The 16,218-nt window shown below is 40.1% G+C and overlaps 2 protein-coding genes across 6 annotated transcripts; one reads left to right on the forward strand and one right to left on the reverse strand.

Annotated features, from left to right (window-relative positions):
* Positions 1-310: 310 nt before the first annotated feature.
* On the forward strand, positions 311-10,933 carry LOC104454174 (two-component response regulator-like PRR37). 4 transcript variants are annotated; one of them, XM_010068945.3, is made up of 9 exons: positions 311-662; positions 1,890-2,395; positions 3,210-3,371; positions 3,487-3,620; positions 3,907-4,065; positions 8,497-8,680; positions 8,800-9,202; positions 9,287-10,094; positions 10,572-10,933. In XM_010068945.3, exons 2-9 carry the CDS (start codon positions 2,023-2,025, stop codon positions 10,677-10,679), a joined length of 2,331 nt encoding a protein of 776 aa, XP_010067247.2. In that variant the 5' UTR covers positions 311-662; positions 1,890-2,022; the 3' UTR covers positions 10,680-10,933. The 4 variants fall into 4 exon arrangements, with proteins under 4 accessions (XP_010067247.2, XP_010067243.2, XP_010067245.2 ...); XM_010068941.3 differs by having other exon boundaries at positions 312-662; positions 8,794-9,202; XM_010068943.3 differs by having other exon boundaries at positions 312-501; positions 8,794-9,202.
* Positions 10,934-14,076: 3,143 nt separating this feature from the next.
* LOC104454171 (elongator complex protein 6) lies at positions 14,077-16,179 on the reverse strand. Of its 2 annotated transcripts, none has more exons than XM_010068939.3 (5): positions 15,914-16,179; positions 15,684-15,756; positions 15,055-15,257; positions 14,816-14,962; positions 14,077-14,511 (listed from the first exon to the last, which is right to left on the reverse strand). In XM_010068939.3, the coding sequence occupies exons 1-5, from the start codon at positions 16,145-16,147 to the stop codon at positions 14,389-14,391; spliced, it is 780 nt and encodes a 259-aa protein (XP_010067241.2). In that variant the 5' UTR covers positions 16,148-16,179; the 3' UTR covers positions 14,077-14,388. The 2 variants fall into 2 exon arrangements, with proteins under 2 accessions (XP_010067241.2, XP_039172595.1); XM_039316661.1 differs by having other exon boundaries at positions 15,055-15,253; positions 15,671-15,756.
* Positions 16,180-16,218: the final 39 nt, after the last annotated feature.

The raw sequence follows: 16,218 nt of genomic DNA on the forward strand, positions 1-16,218 counted from the left end.
CAGTCTCGAAATTAGTCCGAGCTGTCCCAAAACGACGCCGTCCCGCGGTAGCATCTTTTGCTCGCCCAGCGACGCGCCACGTTCCCCTGGGGCGGATCTTTTCAGATCCGATCCGCCCCCATCAGATCCGCCCTCCCTCCGAAGATCTATCGGGCGACAACTCGCGCCCCGGCTTTTGATTTGATCCTCCGCCCGGCTCCCCCCCGCGGGGCCCGCGGCCGACGTGGCGTGCCGACGTGGCGCTTGTTGAGGCCCTTCTTCGTTCTTACCCTCTTCCGTTTCTTAACCAGTCAAAACCTCCCCCTGCTCCTTCCCCTTTTTCGTCCCCCCATTTCTTCTCCTCCTCCTCCTTCTTCTTCTTCTCCATCCATCATCATCTTCAACGCCAAATACTCGAAGGTCCTCCTTTTTCCCCCAAATATCTCGCGAAACCCTAGCTCGATCACGATGGCCTGAAGAAGAGCGCGCGAGCTCCGTTCTTGTTGAGTCGAACAGGCGAAAGTGAGTCGAACAGTCGCATGGATCGATTGAGCTCGAAGCGCCTCTTTTTTCTCGTCTTCTTAATTGAAGAGCTCTGCTGAAATGAGCCTTCTGATGTCCGAATTTCCTTTTCGCGAGCGGCCGTTCTCCTGATTTTTGTCGGTGGAAGAATAGGAAGCTAGGTGGGGGATTGAATTTGGTTCCGCGTGCGTGATAATTTTTCCGGTTCTGCTGTCCGAGAGTTTTCGCTTTGCTAATCCGTTTCTTCGCCAGGAGATTGGTGTTGCTTAGTTACGAGCTGTAGTAGTTGAGGAAAAGATGTCGTTTTAGTTTGTAGATCTGAAGTTCTGTTCTTCTTCTGTTCGCTTCTTTCTATTTTCGGCACGATATTTTGTAGTTATATGGCTGCATATCGCTGGCGTATGACTTATGAGGCTAATCACTCTGGTTGACGAGAAAATCATGGGGAGGAACAGAATGAAATTTTTTTTATTTATTTTTTTTTTTGGGCAGTGATGCTACAGGCTCGTTGTTGTTTAAAGTTTCCGAGGAACTAAAACTTTGAGTGCTTGCAATGTAAAGACTCAGTGAATACATAAGTCAATGCTTCTTTTTGTGAACTCTGTTATGTCGGACCTCTCCTTCCTTTACGTGCCGAATGCGGGTTCGTCATCACATGGATGGATGAGAAAATTCGTCCTTGTTGGTAGGCTCAGTGATAGTGGGAACAGAGGGTCCATTTTATTCTTTTCATTCTCGATCTGAGCTGGTTCGCTTCTCTTTAAGTTTCACATGAGCCGAGATACTAATGTTCTTGACCAAGTACCCGTTATTGTTTTTATAAGTAAAGTGTAGATGAGAGAGAACAGAGAAGTAAGTGGGCTTATCGTGAAAGTACCTCGTCATTCTGCTGGCTAGTAGATTGGTACTCGTTTTATGTTCTCACGATAGAGAATTTTAAGCTGAATTTTAACATTTTATGAGTTGTCAAAGGAGAGGTTATCACTATGGTCGTAGAGATGGTGGAGAATATCACTTTCTTGTGAAAATTGTGGACAATAAATCTGACTCTGCACCTTTTAGTGGATTTATTAAGTTCATGGTCAGTTCTTTCACTAATTAAACTTACTGGTCTGAGTCAATTTGATCGTGTTTCCCTTCTGTTCCTAGCTGGATAATTTTGTCAGTACTTTTTTCTATGATTGGATTCACCCTGTTGAACTCTTATATTACTCTAATTGGCGATAGAACAGTCATTCAAAACTTGACAATATCTTAAATGGACTATTAACGGTTCTTATCAATGTGGGGTGTTTTCTCCTTTCGTGTATGATTCTATTTACTGGGTTTTAAGTTATATGTTCTATTTCTGGTTGATCTTCTAATGGTAGTTTGCTTTTTGGTTTTAGATTTTTTGAGGTCGCCATAATTTCGGGTTCTTCATACTGACGAGAACGGGATGTGCAGTCTTATTACTAAACTTGGGGAGGTTTCTTTGCGCACTAAATCCAGTATTATTGTTGGGCTTTTTGAATCTGGTTGATGCCGATTGTTCAGATGACCAATAATAGACCTGGGACTGAGGGGCTTGCAGAACAAAATCACCACAAAAATGACGATAACAAGGATATAAGGGATGGAGTCAGAGGCGATGGTCAGGAACTGGCAGAGGAAGATGAGTTACAGATCTACGGGGATGTGGAAGGTGCATCAGATAGGAAGGTCGAAGCAACAGAACCACAGGATTTTGTGCATGCGCATTCTGTTATTCCAAGGTCACAGCAGCAGTCAGAAGAGCCATCGGTTCACTGGGAAAGGTTTCTACCATTGAGGTCTCTGAAGGTACTGCTGGTGGAAAATGATGATTCAACTAGACAAGTCGTTGGTGCACTACTTCGAAATTGTGGTTACGAAGGTAAAAGCATAATCCTCACAGTCAGAGCTCTTACTTGATATAAAAATTCTAGCATATGAACATGAATATGTTCATCAAGATGGACTCTTGCAGGCATGAAGATGGAAAAGAATATGCTCTAAGTCATGTAAAAAATCATGTCAGGAAATAATTGGGTGATTATGATAGAATACTTATTACTTTAAGTGACATCTGCAACTTGAATTAGTGCTCATGAAACCATGTCACATGGAGAAAATTACAATCAAAGGCCACGTTGCCTATCAACGGAAATTTGTTAAAGTTAAGAATGTCTATACCTCAGGTTTCTATCGAACTAAAGTCGAAGTGATATTCTGGTTGTTGTTTGACCTGCTCTAAATAGAAATGACAATGATAAGGTGAGATGAACTACTCTGGTCATCCTCTTCCCCTTTGTCCTAGAGATACAGATTTTGTACATACATTTACTAGCTCTTTTGTTCATAGTAGAGTCACTCATACTAACCTTTAGAAATCACGCACTGGCTAGATGCATTCTTCGTGTATGAAATAGCAGATAACAGTAGAAGAATTATAGTGCAATCCCCTATTTCATGGTGACTGATAACGATGAAATTACAAAAGAGCATGTCATTCATTGACAAACATGAAAATTTGACAGGAGATGGATATTCTGCCTGCTGTGTAATTAAACATGTTTCTTCTTTTTCGTTTCTTCTCTTTGTTGTCTTCTTTGAAAAAATGTCGGTATGTTATGGTATTTTCTGTATTGCACACTTTGAATTACTTATTTTCTGTAAATTAACAATTTAACATAGAAATATTCTTGCAGTTACAGCTGCAGCCAATGGTCTACAGGCATGGAAAATCTTGGAAGATCTGACCAATCGCATAGACCTTGTTTTGACTGAGGTTGTAATGCCTTGTGTAACCGGCATTGGACTTCTATGCAAGATTATGAGTCACAAAACCTGGAAAAACGTTCCTGTGATTAGTGAGTATATTACTGATAATTTCCTGATACTCTTTCCAAATTATAATCTTTTTCCACCTGTTATCTTATTGGTTAGATACTTTTAACTGCTACACCTGGTGAGTTTCTTGTGCAGTGATGTCATCTCATGATTCCATGAATATAGTCTTCCAATGTTTATCGAAGGGTGCAGTTGATTTCTTAGTGAAGCCTATAAGAAAGAATGAGCTCAAAAATCTCTGGCAGCATGTTTGGAGAAAATGCCACAGCGTGAGTCACTCGAATATCTCAGTTCCTTTTCATGACATTACATAATAGACCAGCTTTGACTTCCCTTTGTATTATTCTATATGCGTATGAGTTATGACATTTAGTTTTGGCTCCAAATGCCTGAACTCTTTGATTTGAAAATACTCGGACCACAGTTGAAACTTATTTAACTGTGAGTTTTTGTTCTTTACACTCAAATTGCAAGTATGTTACTGTGTAATGATTGAAGGGCATTAAAGTGCGGTCCCCTTGACTTCTGTTTTGCATTCATTGCTCGTGCTCTTAGCAGTCTAGTGGTAGCGGAAGTGAAAGTGGTATAAGGACTCAAAAATCTACCAAGTCAAAAAGTTGTGAGGACTCTGACAACAACACGGGCAGCAATGATGAGGATGATAGTGAGAGCATCGGTGTTAGGGATGGAAGTGACAATGGAAGTGGCACTCAGGTAATGAAATTCTCCCTTTCTAGAGTACAAATAGAAGGTTGCTTTCTTCATTTTCTCTTTCTTTTGGAATTCAATGCATTATCTAAGCCCATATCTGATTAGTTTAATATATACATGTTGAGGGGATAGTTTTTTTCGAGCATAAGGTCATTGTAGTTCTTGAGCATAGAGTTCATCGTAGTTTTACTTATAGATCCGAATCGATGCACTATGGTTAGTCACTTAAAATCTGCATACCCTGTTAAAGTCCCCACACACTCACTTGCTTTATGTAGGATAAGTGCATCTTGATGCCACTTTAGTTGCGATTGCTAATTTGTTGAGGGCAAGGATACTCTAAGATAGAATAAGGGGCATTTGGAACCAAATAATTAGCTTTTCTAATATGCCCCTTTTTCTATATATATTGTACAAAGATTATAAAGATCCGATTCCACAAAGATTGAGTCTAACCCTATATTGCTAATTGCAAAGAGGTCTCTCAACACTCTGCCTCAAGTTGGAGCTTGGATCTTGTATGTCATATGTGCAAGCTTGTTATGAAGATTAACTTATCCTTCAATAAAAAATGACCATCACTGATTTGTTTAGTAGTCTCGCAAAACATGGGTTTAGAAGTTGTGTGTAGTGCTATAAAGACGCAACCTGATCCATGTGGGCGAAACAACCCCCTACCCCCCCCAAAAAAAAAAAAAAAAAAAAAGTTCATGAACACTCTAGGTTACCATTTGGAGGTGAGTCTTACTTATGAATTACTTCTTGAGGTATCTTCAGACTGATGTAGAACCTTGATCACAAACTCCTCTATCAAGGCACTATCGTTCTCATTAGTGTCTGCCTATGTCGGCTTGTGGTGCTCCCCCTGTCCACTATGTAACCTGATCCATCCCTGCCCCCTAGGAATTCTGCCAGTTATCACACCTTGTTCAAGCCCTGGACATGGCGGTCACTCCCTGGCCTCATCAGATCTGTTAGGGGCTAGCCCGTCCTTCAATAACACACCTACTAGAGAGGGTTCTGCTCTATACCATCTACTATTTCCTGGCTTGGTTCATGTGGCCAAGCCCAAAAAGGAGTAAGTCAAGATGTGTCCACTCAAGGTAGTGGGGGGTGGGTCTTGCTTATTAATCATTTCATAGGGAACTTCAGCCTGAAGAAGTAATCCCATGGCCTCTGTCTACAGAAATCCCAAAGCAAAGCCATAGCTTTATATTTGCCTCTGCATTACATCTAGCCATGATCATTTGCTTCTTATTCTTTTACGACATAAAGAGTTCCTCCAATAAAAACGTAGCATACTTGATTTGCTACAGAGCACATTTAATTTGAGTTGATGTATGTCAAAATACACTTATTCCCTAATCTGGCCATCACATTTGGAGCTTTATTGTACCTAACAATATGAACCATTCTTTCTAATGTCTCAGTTGCAATGAATCAAGAAGCTGACTAATAGCAGTTACGGAAAGGTTACATCTGTATGAGTAACAGTAAGGTAGTTTGATTTACTAATTGGTTTGCAAAGATGCCTTGGGGTAAAAAGTTCACCCTCTATTACTAGGGTCGGCACTTTGGGCCAACGCCCTGTGTCGACACGACACGACACGAATACAACAAGGTTATGGACACAGGATCCGTGTTAGACTCACCATCTGAGCAGTAGACACTGCTTGCTTGGCTGTTGAGTTACACCTCTGTGTTTTTGTCCTCTTTTTCTTCTCTGTTTTCTTTTTATTGTTTATTATATGAAGAAGAAAAAGAAGACCAGATGAAGAGAGAGAAAGAGAGTGCAGGCAGTGTCCTTTCATCTTGTCTCTCTCTCTCTCAAGCTGTGCCCTTTTTTTAATCTTTATTTTGACTAAGTCCTTGCTGTGCTGTCTTCATTTAATAGCTTTAAGTGGTTAACTGGGCCACCAAATAAGAGAAGGCGGCGCAAGAAAGGCACAAGCAGTAGCATAAGCTTTTTGGCCCAAGTTGTGCTCAGTGAAATGTTAAAAAAGGTAATTGTTTTTCAAACAGAAAACCACCTAAAAAATGTCTGTATCAAGGAAAAAAATTGAAAATTGAACAAAAATTTGTTCTCTTAAGCCTTTTAATAAATTGAAGATATGTGAAAATAAATTATAGGACATATCTCTGTACCCCTTTCCAATTTTTGGATCCTTTTTAGATGAGTCCAGCACATGGAACTGTACCCACACCCAGGTCCAGGTAAAGTAGAGTTCCCCCAATCTGCTACTAATCTCACCCTAGGAATAGCAGGAGTATCAATTGGTCTTGATGTAAGAATACCAATTTCCTCTAGAATGTCTGATGCAAATGTGCTACCTCGATATGAAGGAAATATGGGAACTTGCCCATGTCCTTGGGTTGAAAGCATTGATGGAAATTTGTTGTTTGTTGAGCAGTAATACCTATGTCACCCCCTTTAATGATAAAATATTAAAGCATTATGTAAAGGTTCCATAGAAAATTAAATGAAATGTAGCATACCGATTCATTTCAAACTCCAGGTTTACTGAACTAAGTTTTCCAAACCATGTTCATGGAGACCTTTTCCAGCCATACAAATCCTTATATAGTTTATAGATCATTCCACCATGCCTTCACAGTCTGCATTTAGTCTTCAAGTTCTAGAAGCTCCATGTTAGATGTTTTGGACCATTGGATCATGTTCTGGCCGAATTTCCCTTTGCTTGTGTGATTAACAAATGGGCTTAATTGATGAGGCTTTAGTCGGCTTGTGAGTTAATCAATAGAAATTCCACGCTCTGATGCTCCTGACACCAGCAAGAGAAAACAAGATCTCTAACATTGAGAAAAAAATATCAAGCTTAGAGAGAGGGAGAGAGCACCAATAGGCGCACTGGTGAACAGATCCGTAGAGCATAACAATGTCAGAGAGAGAGAGAGACAGAGATTTCTATGAGGTTAGAGTTTATGAGGTGATGGAGAGGTTGGCTGTACAAAATGAAAACATTAGATGATATTATTAGGGTCTTTTCCCTGAAAGAAGTATGCCAGGTTATGTAATAAAATTCCTTTTATATGAGTTTTAGAGCCTTTTTTTCCTTCACAAGATGGAATGTTTGATGAGAGTAGCGTGCCTGTTGATCATCCAGCTCGAGGCTGACATTCAGTCCTGCTTGACTGTCAATATTGATAAGTTTTACAAAAGGAAAAGGAACAATAACAATTAGATTCATAAAACTTGTTAAAATAATGCACTTCCCAAAGACTTTGTGCATTTAAGTCCTAAAACTTGTTACAGTCAATCACTTCAGTCATTCTGTTACCTCCGTTAGGTTTTAGTGGACGGAAAATTTCTGGGCCTTTTTTTATTAACTGCCATATAAGATTGAATAACTAGGAAAAAGAACCACATGATATTTTGCATCCTTTAAAACTGACGGAGTTAATGGAAGGACTCAAATGCGTTGAAGTTGCAAGTGTTAAAAATTGAATGCACAAAATGGAAGTTTTAGGACCCAATAGCATTATTGCAACAAGTTTTAAAATTTGCCTTGTAATCATCCTAAAAGAAATCAACCAGTTCAAAGGTGGTTCAAACTAGTTTGAACCCTGGAAATGGGTACCTACCCTGCAAGAGACCGTTTCCATGTCTCTAGAACCAGGAGCTGGACTACTTCATAGGTTGACAATCCCAGAAGGCATTGACCAGGCTCCTTCCAACAGGTTCCTGGGTTGAACTGGGCCAAACGCTCACCTCTACTGCTCTTAGTTCACCCTTTGGGTTAGAAATGAGCTGAATTCAGTGTTTGGCACCATATCCCTTTAAACCATAACCAGTTTTATGTTTAAGCCATAAAGTTAATTTATGATACTACCACATGCTATAATGCGGATGTCTTAGAAATTCACACTTGCTGTGATCATTATCAGCTATTTGGCCTCTATGCCCATAGTATCAACTAGTCTAGGCCATCTTGGTAGCAATTTAAAACCCTGAATCACTTAAAGTGGAAGTCACATCTAGACATCACTGGCATGAATGGTGTCATTTGCTTTGTGAGTGCATCTGTGCTATGTTTGGCTCCACTTCTTGGCTCCATCTTGTTGACTCAGTCAAGAATTTCGGCGAAAGTCTGTCTGTTCTTGATCCCAATGAACATAATATCTAATATCTGAAGGGCATATATCAAGATTACATCTAACATTAGGAAAAAAACATACTCTACGTGTTATCTTATGGGCAACTTTGATCTCTGGTTTGCTCAAATACAACTAATCCTCTAGAAATTAGACTATGGTGTTGCTGAAAATTTCTATTTTGGGCTTGTAGGCATTGTTATTGACTCACTCTTGTTCATATCAGCATGCAGATTTGAGTTTTTGCATTCTTCTGTATAATATTTTGACATTATTTAGAAAAATCAAACGGCATATACTCTGACAATTTTCTCTTTGCAGAGCTCTTGGACGAAAAGGGCAGTGGAAATTGACAGTCCTCGGAAAGCGTCCTCTTGGGAGCAGTTGGCTGATCCTCCAGATAGCACCTGTGCACAAGTTATCCACGCAAGGCCTGATACGCGCAGCAGTAACTGGGTGCCTATGACTGCAATGAGGAATGCTAAGGGAAAATATGATGAACTTGGTATGTCCAGCTCTGTTTGCAGCATCTATAGTTGGATATTATAGCGTCAGATGACTGATGTCATTTTCCATTTGTATTTCTTTTCACGATCTCATGCTTGGTTCCTTTTTAAGATAAAGACATGATGGGCAAAGACTTGGAGATAGGAGCACCTGATCTGCAGATTGAAGAACCAAGTAAAAATGATAAAATTACCACAGATCCTACTGCCAACGAAATCTCTGAGATTGAGTACCAAAAAAATGATGAGCAATTGGGGGATAAACAGTTGGAGCTCAACGGTGAGAAACTAAATGCCAAAACAGGTGCTGTCACTAGTAGTAGCAACCCTCCAATGGAAAGAGTCAATTTTGATATCGCCAATGGCTCATCCAAAATGTCTGACATGAAAGATAAGGCTGCATATGATATCAAGGAGATGCCGTCTCTTGAGCTCAGTTTGAAGAGGATGAAAGATGATGTTGAGAGCAAATCCCATGACAAAAAAATTCTGAGACATTCTGACCTCTCAGCTTTCTCAAGGCAAGAAAATCCAATTACACTGAACTCAAGGCAAAATGAAAACCATTACTTGTTGCTGTGTTAAGTACTATTATTCTTCTGCAGGTACAACTCTTCTACTCCCAATCAAACTCCAACCGGAAATGTCAGTAGCTGTTCCCCAGCTGACAATAGCTCAGAGGTAGACAAAACAGAGTATGTGCAGAATTTCCAGTCCAATTCGAGCAGCCCTCAGCTGAATCAAGGTTCCAATGGAAGCAGTAACTATAATGATGTGGGTTCGACCACTAACAATGCTTTCATGAAGCTAGAAAATGTCACTGACAAACCACCTTCTAAGTCTATTTTAAAATATCTCCATCAATCTTCTGCTTTCCAACCAGTGCAACATGGTGGTGCATGTCCTCAGCCTACAGTACAGGGTAAAGTAGACCCAGCAATGGCTCACGTGATTATGACACAAGCTAGGGGTGTGAAGCATCATGTTCAAGTGCAGCACCACCACCACCATTACCATCTCCACCACCACCACCATGCGCAGAATGTAACTCAAATGCAGGAACCAGCTGAGGATCATGACAATGCTTCAAAAAGCACAGCAGCTGCTGCTCCACAGTGTGGGTCATCCAACATCTTGAGTACACCATATGAAGGCATTGTTACCAATAACAGCTGCAATGGGAGTGCCTCTGGCAGTAATCATGCAAGCAATGGGCAGAACGGGGGGAACTTCCCCACAAATGATCAAGAAACAAACGTGGATGGAGACAATACGATACCATGTGAAAGTGGAGCCAATGGTGGGATTGGATATACGAACAGGAATGGAGTTGAACAAAGTCGGAATGCCCAAAGAGAAGCTGCTCTGAACAAATTTCGGCAAAAGAGAAAAGAAAGGTGTTTTGAGAAAAAGGTAATAAGAAAGCAGTCCTGTTAAATGTGCCATAAAAAAAAATCATATTTGTTGTCAAGACATTGAAGATAAGTAATACGTAGTAACCTTACACAGGACTAGAATATCAACTTCATAAATTAAGTGCACATATATAGTAGCTTGTCCAGTGTCCTTACAGTACCTCTTAATAATGAATTACAAACCTCTACTGAGGCGTGCATCGCTTCTGCATTCTGATTTGTGAGAAGAGAGATGAACATAAAGTATCAGGTAGGAGTTATGCCGTCCTTTCAGAATCATGTAGTCCTGATGCTCATAAAAGGAGTGCTAATGAAGTCAGTGAATCAATGATTGTGCGGGAGTATAGTTACTTGTAATGGAAGAAAATGACATTGGCATAGTAGCATGGTTGTGTTCTTGGTTTCTTGTTTTGTTTCTCTAATTATAAGGGAAAGAGGAGGAAGAATTGAACCCTTCAAGTTTATGCTTTCTTAGGTTCGATACCACAGCAGGAAGAAACTGGCAGAACAGAGACCGCGTGTTCGTGGACAATTTGTGCGGCAGGCTGTCAATGAGATCAAAGATGAGGAGGCAGATTCCTGACCTATTATCCTGATGAAGATATAGGATTTCGTGGTCGATCTGATCTGCTCATTGCTCACAACATTTATTATGTGAATTGAAGACATTCAGAAGACACTGCGTTACTATATTTATATTGTGGACTCATGTTGCTACTGGTATGCTACTAGGAGATGGTATGCTGGGCCCTAATCTAGGTCACCTCTAAAGACATTGTGTGCTGTTTGTTTCTGTAAGACATTCTGCACAAATAAATGCTAGAAGTCTGATCTTCACATGGTGGTCTTCCCTATGATTGAAGGTGGGTCATTTAGGGCCCAACCTGAGAAGTGAAGCATCTTTTGCAATCTTTGAGTCCTCGACCAGGTGCTGCCTTAAAACTCACATCCAAACAAAAGCATTCTGTGCGAGAATCCAGTGATGCTAAAATCAGTCGGGAACCATGTCCGCTCTCATCCAAGACAACTGAATTACGCGTAATATCAACTCACACTATTATTCATCACGTGTGAATATTGAGGAAACCGTCGATAAATATTGGTGATGCAAAGCACCTCCGATGTGTTCTTTTCCATCTGAGTTTTCTTTCTTGAGAGGAGGAGGAGGAGGAAGGGGGGGACCTAACCTTCAGAAGATGAACTCTTGTATGAATTCCCAGCTGCTCCTACGCAAGTTCTTTAAAACAATCCGAAAATGGAGAATTAGAAACAGAGCACTTCCTCAATTCCCTGTCCCTACTGTCAAGGGTGCTTGTGACAGTGATTCTTAACAATCGGCTATTCAAAGGCAATACATTCGGATCACACACTCTTTGGCGATAACGTTAGCACTTACGAGCCACATTCAAGCAGATAGCGGAATTTTCTTTTGACCCAGCATCACCTTTTTAACAGCTATGGCCCCCGATGATTAGGCAGCCACATTCAAGCATTTCCTTTGCCCATGAGCTGCATGTGAGGATGTCCTCAGAATCTGGTCCTTTTCATCGTCCTACTAATTAGGCAGATTGGGTGTGTCTAGTAACATTTCTATTTAAAAATTATTTAATGAAATAAAAAAAGTATTTATTCTTGAGGAACAATTTTTTAACAAAAACACGTTTAGTAAATATATTTCAGAAATATAAAAAGAATAGAAACACGTTTGGTAAATTTGTATAATTTTTTTATTTCTTTTAATTTTTTAATATTTTTATTTTATTTTTCTATTTTCTTTCTTATTTATATTTTATATTTTATTTTTTCTTCTTTTGGCTGTCGCCGGCCTTGGCCATGGCTAGCGACCGGCTAACGAGGCCCGGCAGCCTTGCCCGACCATAGCAAGGCTCACTTAGGCCCCAGGGAGGCCGAGCCTCGCCGTAGGCCGGGGGTGGTCGGCCTCACCTTGGGTTTGCGACTCGAGCTCGCCTAGATCCGCCGAGGCTGAGCTCGTGTGAGATCGAGCTCGCCCAGCCCGACCCGGCCTCTCAGAGGCCGGCGAGGTCGCCGGCCAAAGAAAAAGAAGAAGAAGAGAAGAAGAAAAAGAGAGAAAAAGTGTTCTTAAAATGTGTTCTAGAAACAAGAAATAACTTTTCTTTTTTTTTTCGTTCAGATGTATTTCTAGGAACAAAAATAATTTTGGAACAAAACGCAAACAAACGCGTTTCTATTCCTTTTTGTTCCTAGAAAAAAAAAAATAGAAAAATTGTTTAAAACGGAAAAAGAAATCAAAACAAACGCAGCCATTGTAACTACCAAAATGGCACATGGCCCGTCATTTGGGAGCCAATGTTTGTGGCAGCAAGATTGACTGAATAATCAGGTGAGCAATTGATATCTCCCCTCTTGAGATTAAAATGGCGCCATGCACTCAAAACCACAATTAATTTATTTTGGTTCCAATGTATATCGACAGAAAAGTGAATAGAATTTCTTATGTTCATGTTGCGAAAATTATTGTTTCTTGAATAACAAACTTCTTAAGTTAAGAAAACTTAAATAATGATTAAATTTAACTATATTTAAATTTTAATATAAAAAATTAAAACAAAATATTCACTTTTATTTATTCCTATTTTTATTTAAATATTTGAATTCTTTTCTATTCTATATTGTAGATGGTATATATATTTAGTATTTATAATCACTACATCTCTTAGGTATATTAGTATAGCAAACTATTTAATAAAATATTTATTAAGGAAGGATGGTGGGAAAAAAATTACTAAAATGGGGGAGGGCAAAATAACAAAAAAAAAAATTAGTAAAAAAATGAAGTAGAACAACCTAAATTTCAAATGAACTAATTTAAACTTGAAAAAATTAGCTCCCTTGAAACATCACAATCTCCTCCTCTAACTTTCTAATTTAAGTTGAAGCTCCATGAAAACGGTAAGAGAGTCAAAGCTCATTTTCCTTTGTAATTCTTTGGTTCACATTGATGATTCACAAAAGTGACAAGAGAGTCAAAACTCTATCTCTGTAGTTCCCGATTTACATTCAAGCTTCACAAAAGGGATAAGAGAGTCAAAATACTAATCCTTAAATGATCATGCTATTTCTCTATTACTAAATTTGGCATTTGTCAGTTGATACATATCGTCGATTTTTCGTCATAGTTGAACCTCTAAAATGCTGCAATGGGGTCTTTTGTCATCTATGATTTTGATAGTACAATAGTCATGGATCTGTGAATTTTTAAACAATGAATTGCGACTCTAATTATCTCCCTTTGCGCATTTTCGGATTCATCTACACTAATAGGGACATAATAGAATATGAAATTATCCAATATTATTTATTACAATTCGCCAAATAGTGATAGAATTTAATAAAATCTTTAGATTTTATATCTCATCCTTTTAATCCGATCTTAGAAATCCACGACCAAACACAGCCGAAGGACTGCGGCAATTCTTTCACCTCACGTCATGAACTATTAGTAAAACCTTATTTGGATGTCTTAGAATATCTTCATACTGACATACTCATGAAAGAATTGCGCAAACTTGAATCTTTGGGAATGACATATACTTCTCAAAATTCCTAGGTCACTCCGCCAGCCTTTTGATCACGAGACCCATCACTAAAGCAGGGAAGACAAGTAGCCGAATGAAAGGGGATTCAAATCGATTTGAACAAAAATGGTCACCAATCACATATCAAGTGTTATGATCACCCCCAAAAACTGTCACAGAGAACAAATTAATGCACAGAACAGATGAGGGACCGCATCAAAGACCGATCTGCCAAAAGTCGACTACTTTCCATGATGGGCGGAAGTTCGAAACAAATAAACAGTGGTGCAGCAAGACCAGATTATAAGAGCAAATAAACCGTGTCGAACCATCGAAGAATACGATACAGGAGAGCCGTCTCAGACTGCATTACTAGTTGGCACTCCCATTCTCACCGGGAAGAGCAGCAAGAACACCAAGTCATGGAGATGCAAACAGGGGATTATAGTTCCTTTATAAATTTAGAATGGTCCATCGACAAAGATATTGTCAAAGGCGGTTAGATTCCATGACAGGTCTGACTAGAACATATGCAAAAGAAGACCTTCCCATCAAGTCAGCTTATAGATCTATCTAATTTGCTGTTATCACGAGTTTCCCGTAACCATTTTTTCGCATTCTAGCAAAAAACAGCTTTTGTGCATCAGATAGGTAACAAAAATTGCCAAAGTGGCCCCTTCGTCGCACATGTGAAGGATAATATTTGTTTCCTTCATCCAACAGCTGCAGCTCTTATCAGCCACGGCCTCCGGGATAGAAAAAGTCCACACTATTTTCCTTGACCCTGAAATGGAAGTTATGTACCTTGCTGCCCGGAGTCCCCTGCCCGTCATGCTCACCCTTATTGAAAACCATCAACTGCAAATGAATCATGAAAAAGTCATGACAAAATCATATGAAGGCTCATGATTCATCATACACATTAGGATACAGAAAAAGGTCTAGAAATCCATCAAGATCGTCCTTTTATTCTTTGAACTGATATAATTCATTACTTCACTATCATCATTAGGAAGAAAATCTATTCTACAAAATAGACCACCAATATTCAATATACTTCAGCCGCAAAAGGAGTTCCCTGATACAAGCAGGTAATATTTTCAGCAACTAGCAGAACTTCATCTGGATAGAGGAAATCCCAGATGCTGCAGTAGAGAAATACCTGTCCGTGCACGTCAACTGCTGAACCAGTAGCCAAAGGTTCTGCTCTCACCAAAATATTAGATAGGTACTCTAGATTCAACATAAGCATAGGCTTTTCCGTGGTCGAGTAGATATCCCCATGATTGAGAGCAACTACCGAACAATCCTGAGACATAAATGAAGAGCAAAATAATTACATAAGGAGTATATGTATTGTGCAAGGAGAAAATGCATTGTAACAGCAGCCCAGTGTCTTACAAATTCTGACGTTAAAGTGCGGCAGTAGTGCAGGAAGTCCAAGACACTATCTGAAGAACCATTAGCCACCACCTCCATAAGGGCAATATCATCTATCACGATGGTAATGCAGTTCTTCTCTGCAGATAAGGCACGGACAGCATTGTATATTTTCTCAAACAGGGAAACAAGAACGCTGCTTCCAGTTTTCACATCATCTCTGTCTACCAAAAAAAAGAAATATTGCATATGTCAAAATTATGTCCCACCAAACACATATACTACAGGGAAAACATGCATGGTATGCACACACCCTCATACACCCCGAACAAAAAAATTTATACATTAAACAAAACTTCCTGGAACAAATCAAGACTACATTTGTCAGAGCGGACTTTCATCAAAGGGATGAAGTCCATTCCGTCTTTCAGCTGAAGTCCTTACACGATCAGACTAAATCAAAATCAAAAGGCTCTTGTCACTAGTGGAAACCTGAACTTAGGGTCTAAAACCATTACGCCTGAGTTAGGGACTTCAATCCAACATACGAAATTCTGATTCCGAGATGATTAATCACACTACACTCGACTGAACATTTGAAAGGTCAATGATATTTCACAATGGAGCTGATTTTTACCTGAATTCCTCACCTGGGAAGCGGAGATTGAGCATGTCAAAGAACAAAAATCTATCGTGATCCCTTTGAGCAACTAAATTGCAGCCCTGCCACCCAAAAAAAAAGGATAAATTTGCGGCGACCAATGCCAGTAACTCATCAAAGAAAACAAAATCATTCCGAAACAAGCAAAAGGCCAGGACTTTCCACACCGAGACCATCACTAGCACCAACCCATTGCCAGTAGAGAGAGAGAGAGAGTACCAGTTTTCGGAGGACACGATCGTAGTGCGAGAGGGGCTGAGAGAAGGCGACCAAGATGAGGGAATGGTTGGAAGCGGCGGCGGGCTGAGGAGAGAGAAAGCGCTTGATGATGTGGTGGACGACGAAAGCGCCGCCCGTCTCCACGCAGTCTTCGACGAGGACCACCTTGCCAAGGAGAGGCCACCGGTCGCCGCGCCCGTCCAGCCCCAGCGCTCGGTCGAGCAGGTTGTCCATCTCTCTCTCTCTCTCTCTCTCTCTCTAGGTTCTCTCTCTAGGGTTTTCAGGGAGCGCTCCCCGCGGAGGAA

This window comes from Eucalyptus grandis, chromosome 7 (genome assembly GCF_016545825.1).
Source record: "Eucalyptus grandis isolate ANBG69807.140 chromosome 7, ASM1654582v1, whole genome shotgun sequence".
NCBI lineage: Eukaryota > Viridiplantae > Streptophyta > Magnoliopsida > Myrtales > Myrtaceae > Eucalyptus > Eucalyptus grandis.

Excerpts from the sequence above, each read along its gene's own strand:
- LOC104454174 (XM_010068941.3), top strand. The coding sequence starts at position 2,023 with ATGCCGATTGTTCAGATGACCAATAATAGACCTGGGACTGAGGGGCTT. Across the intron at positions 9,203-9,286 it reads GACCTCTCAGCTTTCTCAAG|GTACAACTCTTCTACTCCCA; the intron begins GCAAGAAAATCC and ends ATTCTTCTGCAG. Across the intron at positions 10,095-10,571 it reads AAAGGTGTTTTGAGAAAAAG|GTTCGATACCACAGCAGGAA; the intron begins GTAATAAGAAAG and ends ATGCTTTCTTAG.
- LOC104454171 (XM_039316661.1), bottom strand. The coding sequence starts at position 16,147 with ATGGACAACCTGCTCGACCGAGCGCTGGGGCTGGACGGGCGCGGCGAC. Across the intron at positions 14,963-15,054 it reads GCACTTTAACGTCAGAATTT|GATTGTTCGGTAGTTGCTCT; the intron begins GTAAGACACTGG and ends TTTATGTCTCAG. Across the intron at positions 14,512-14,815 it reads CAGTTGACGTGCACGGACAG|TTGATGGTTTTCAATAAGGG; the intron begins GTATTTCTCTAC and ends ATTCATTTGCAG.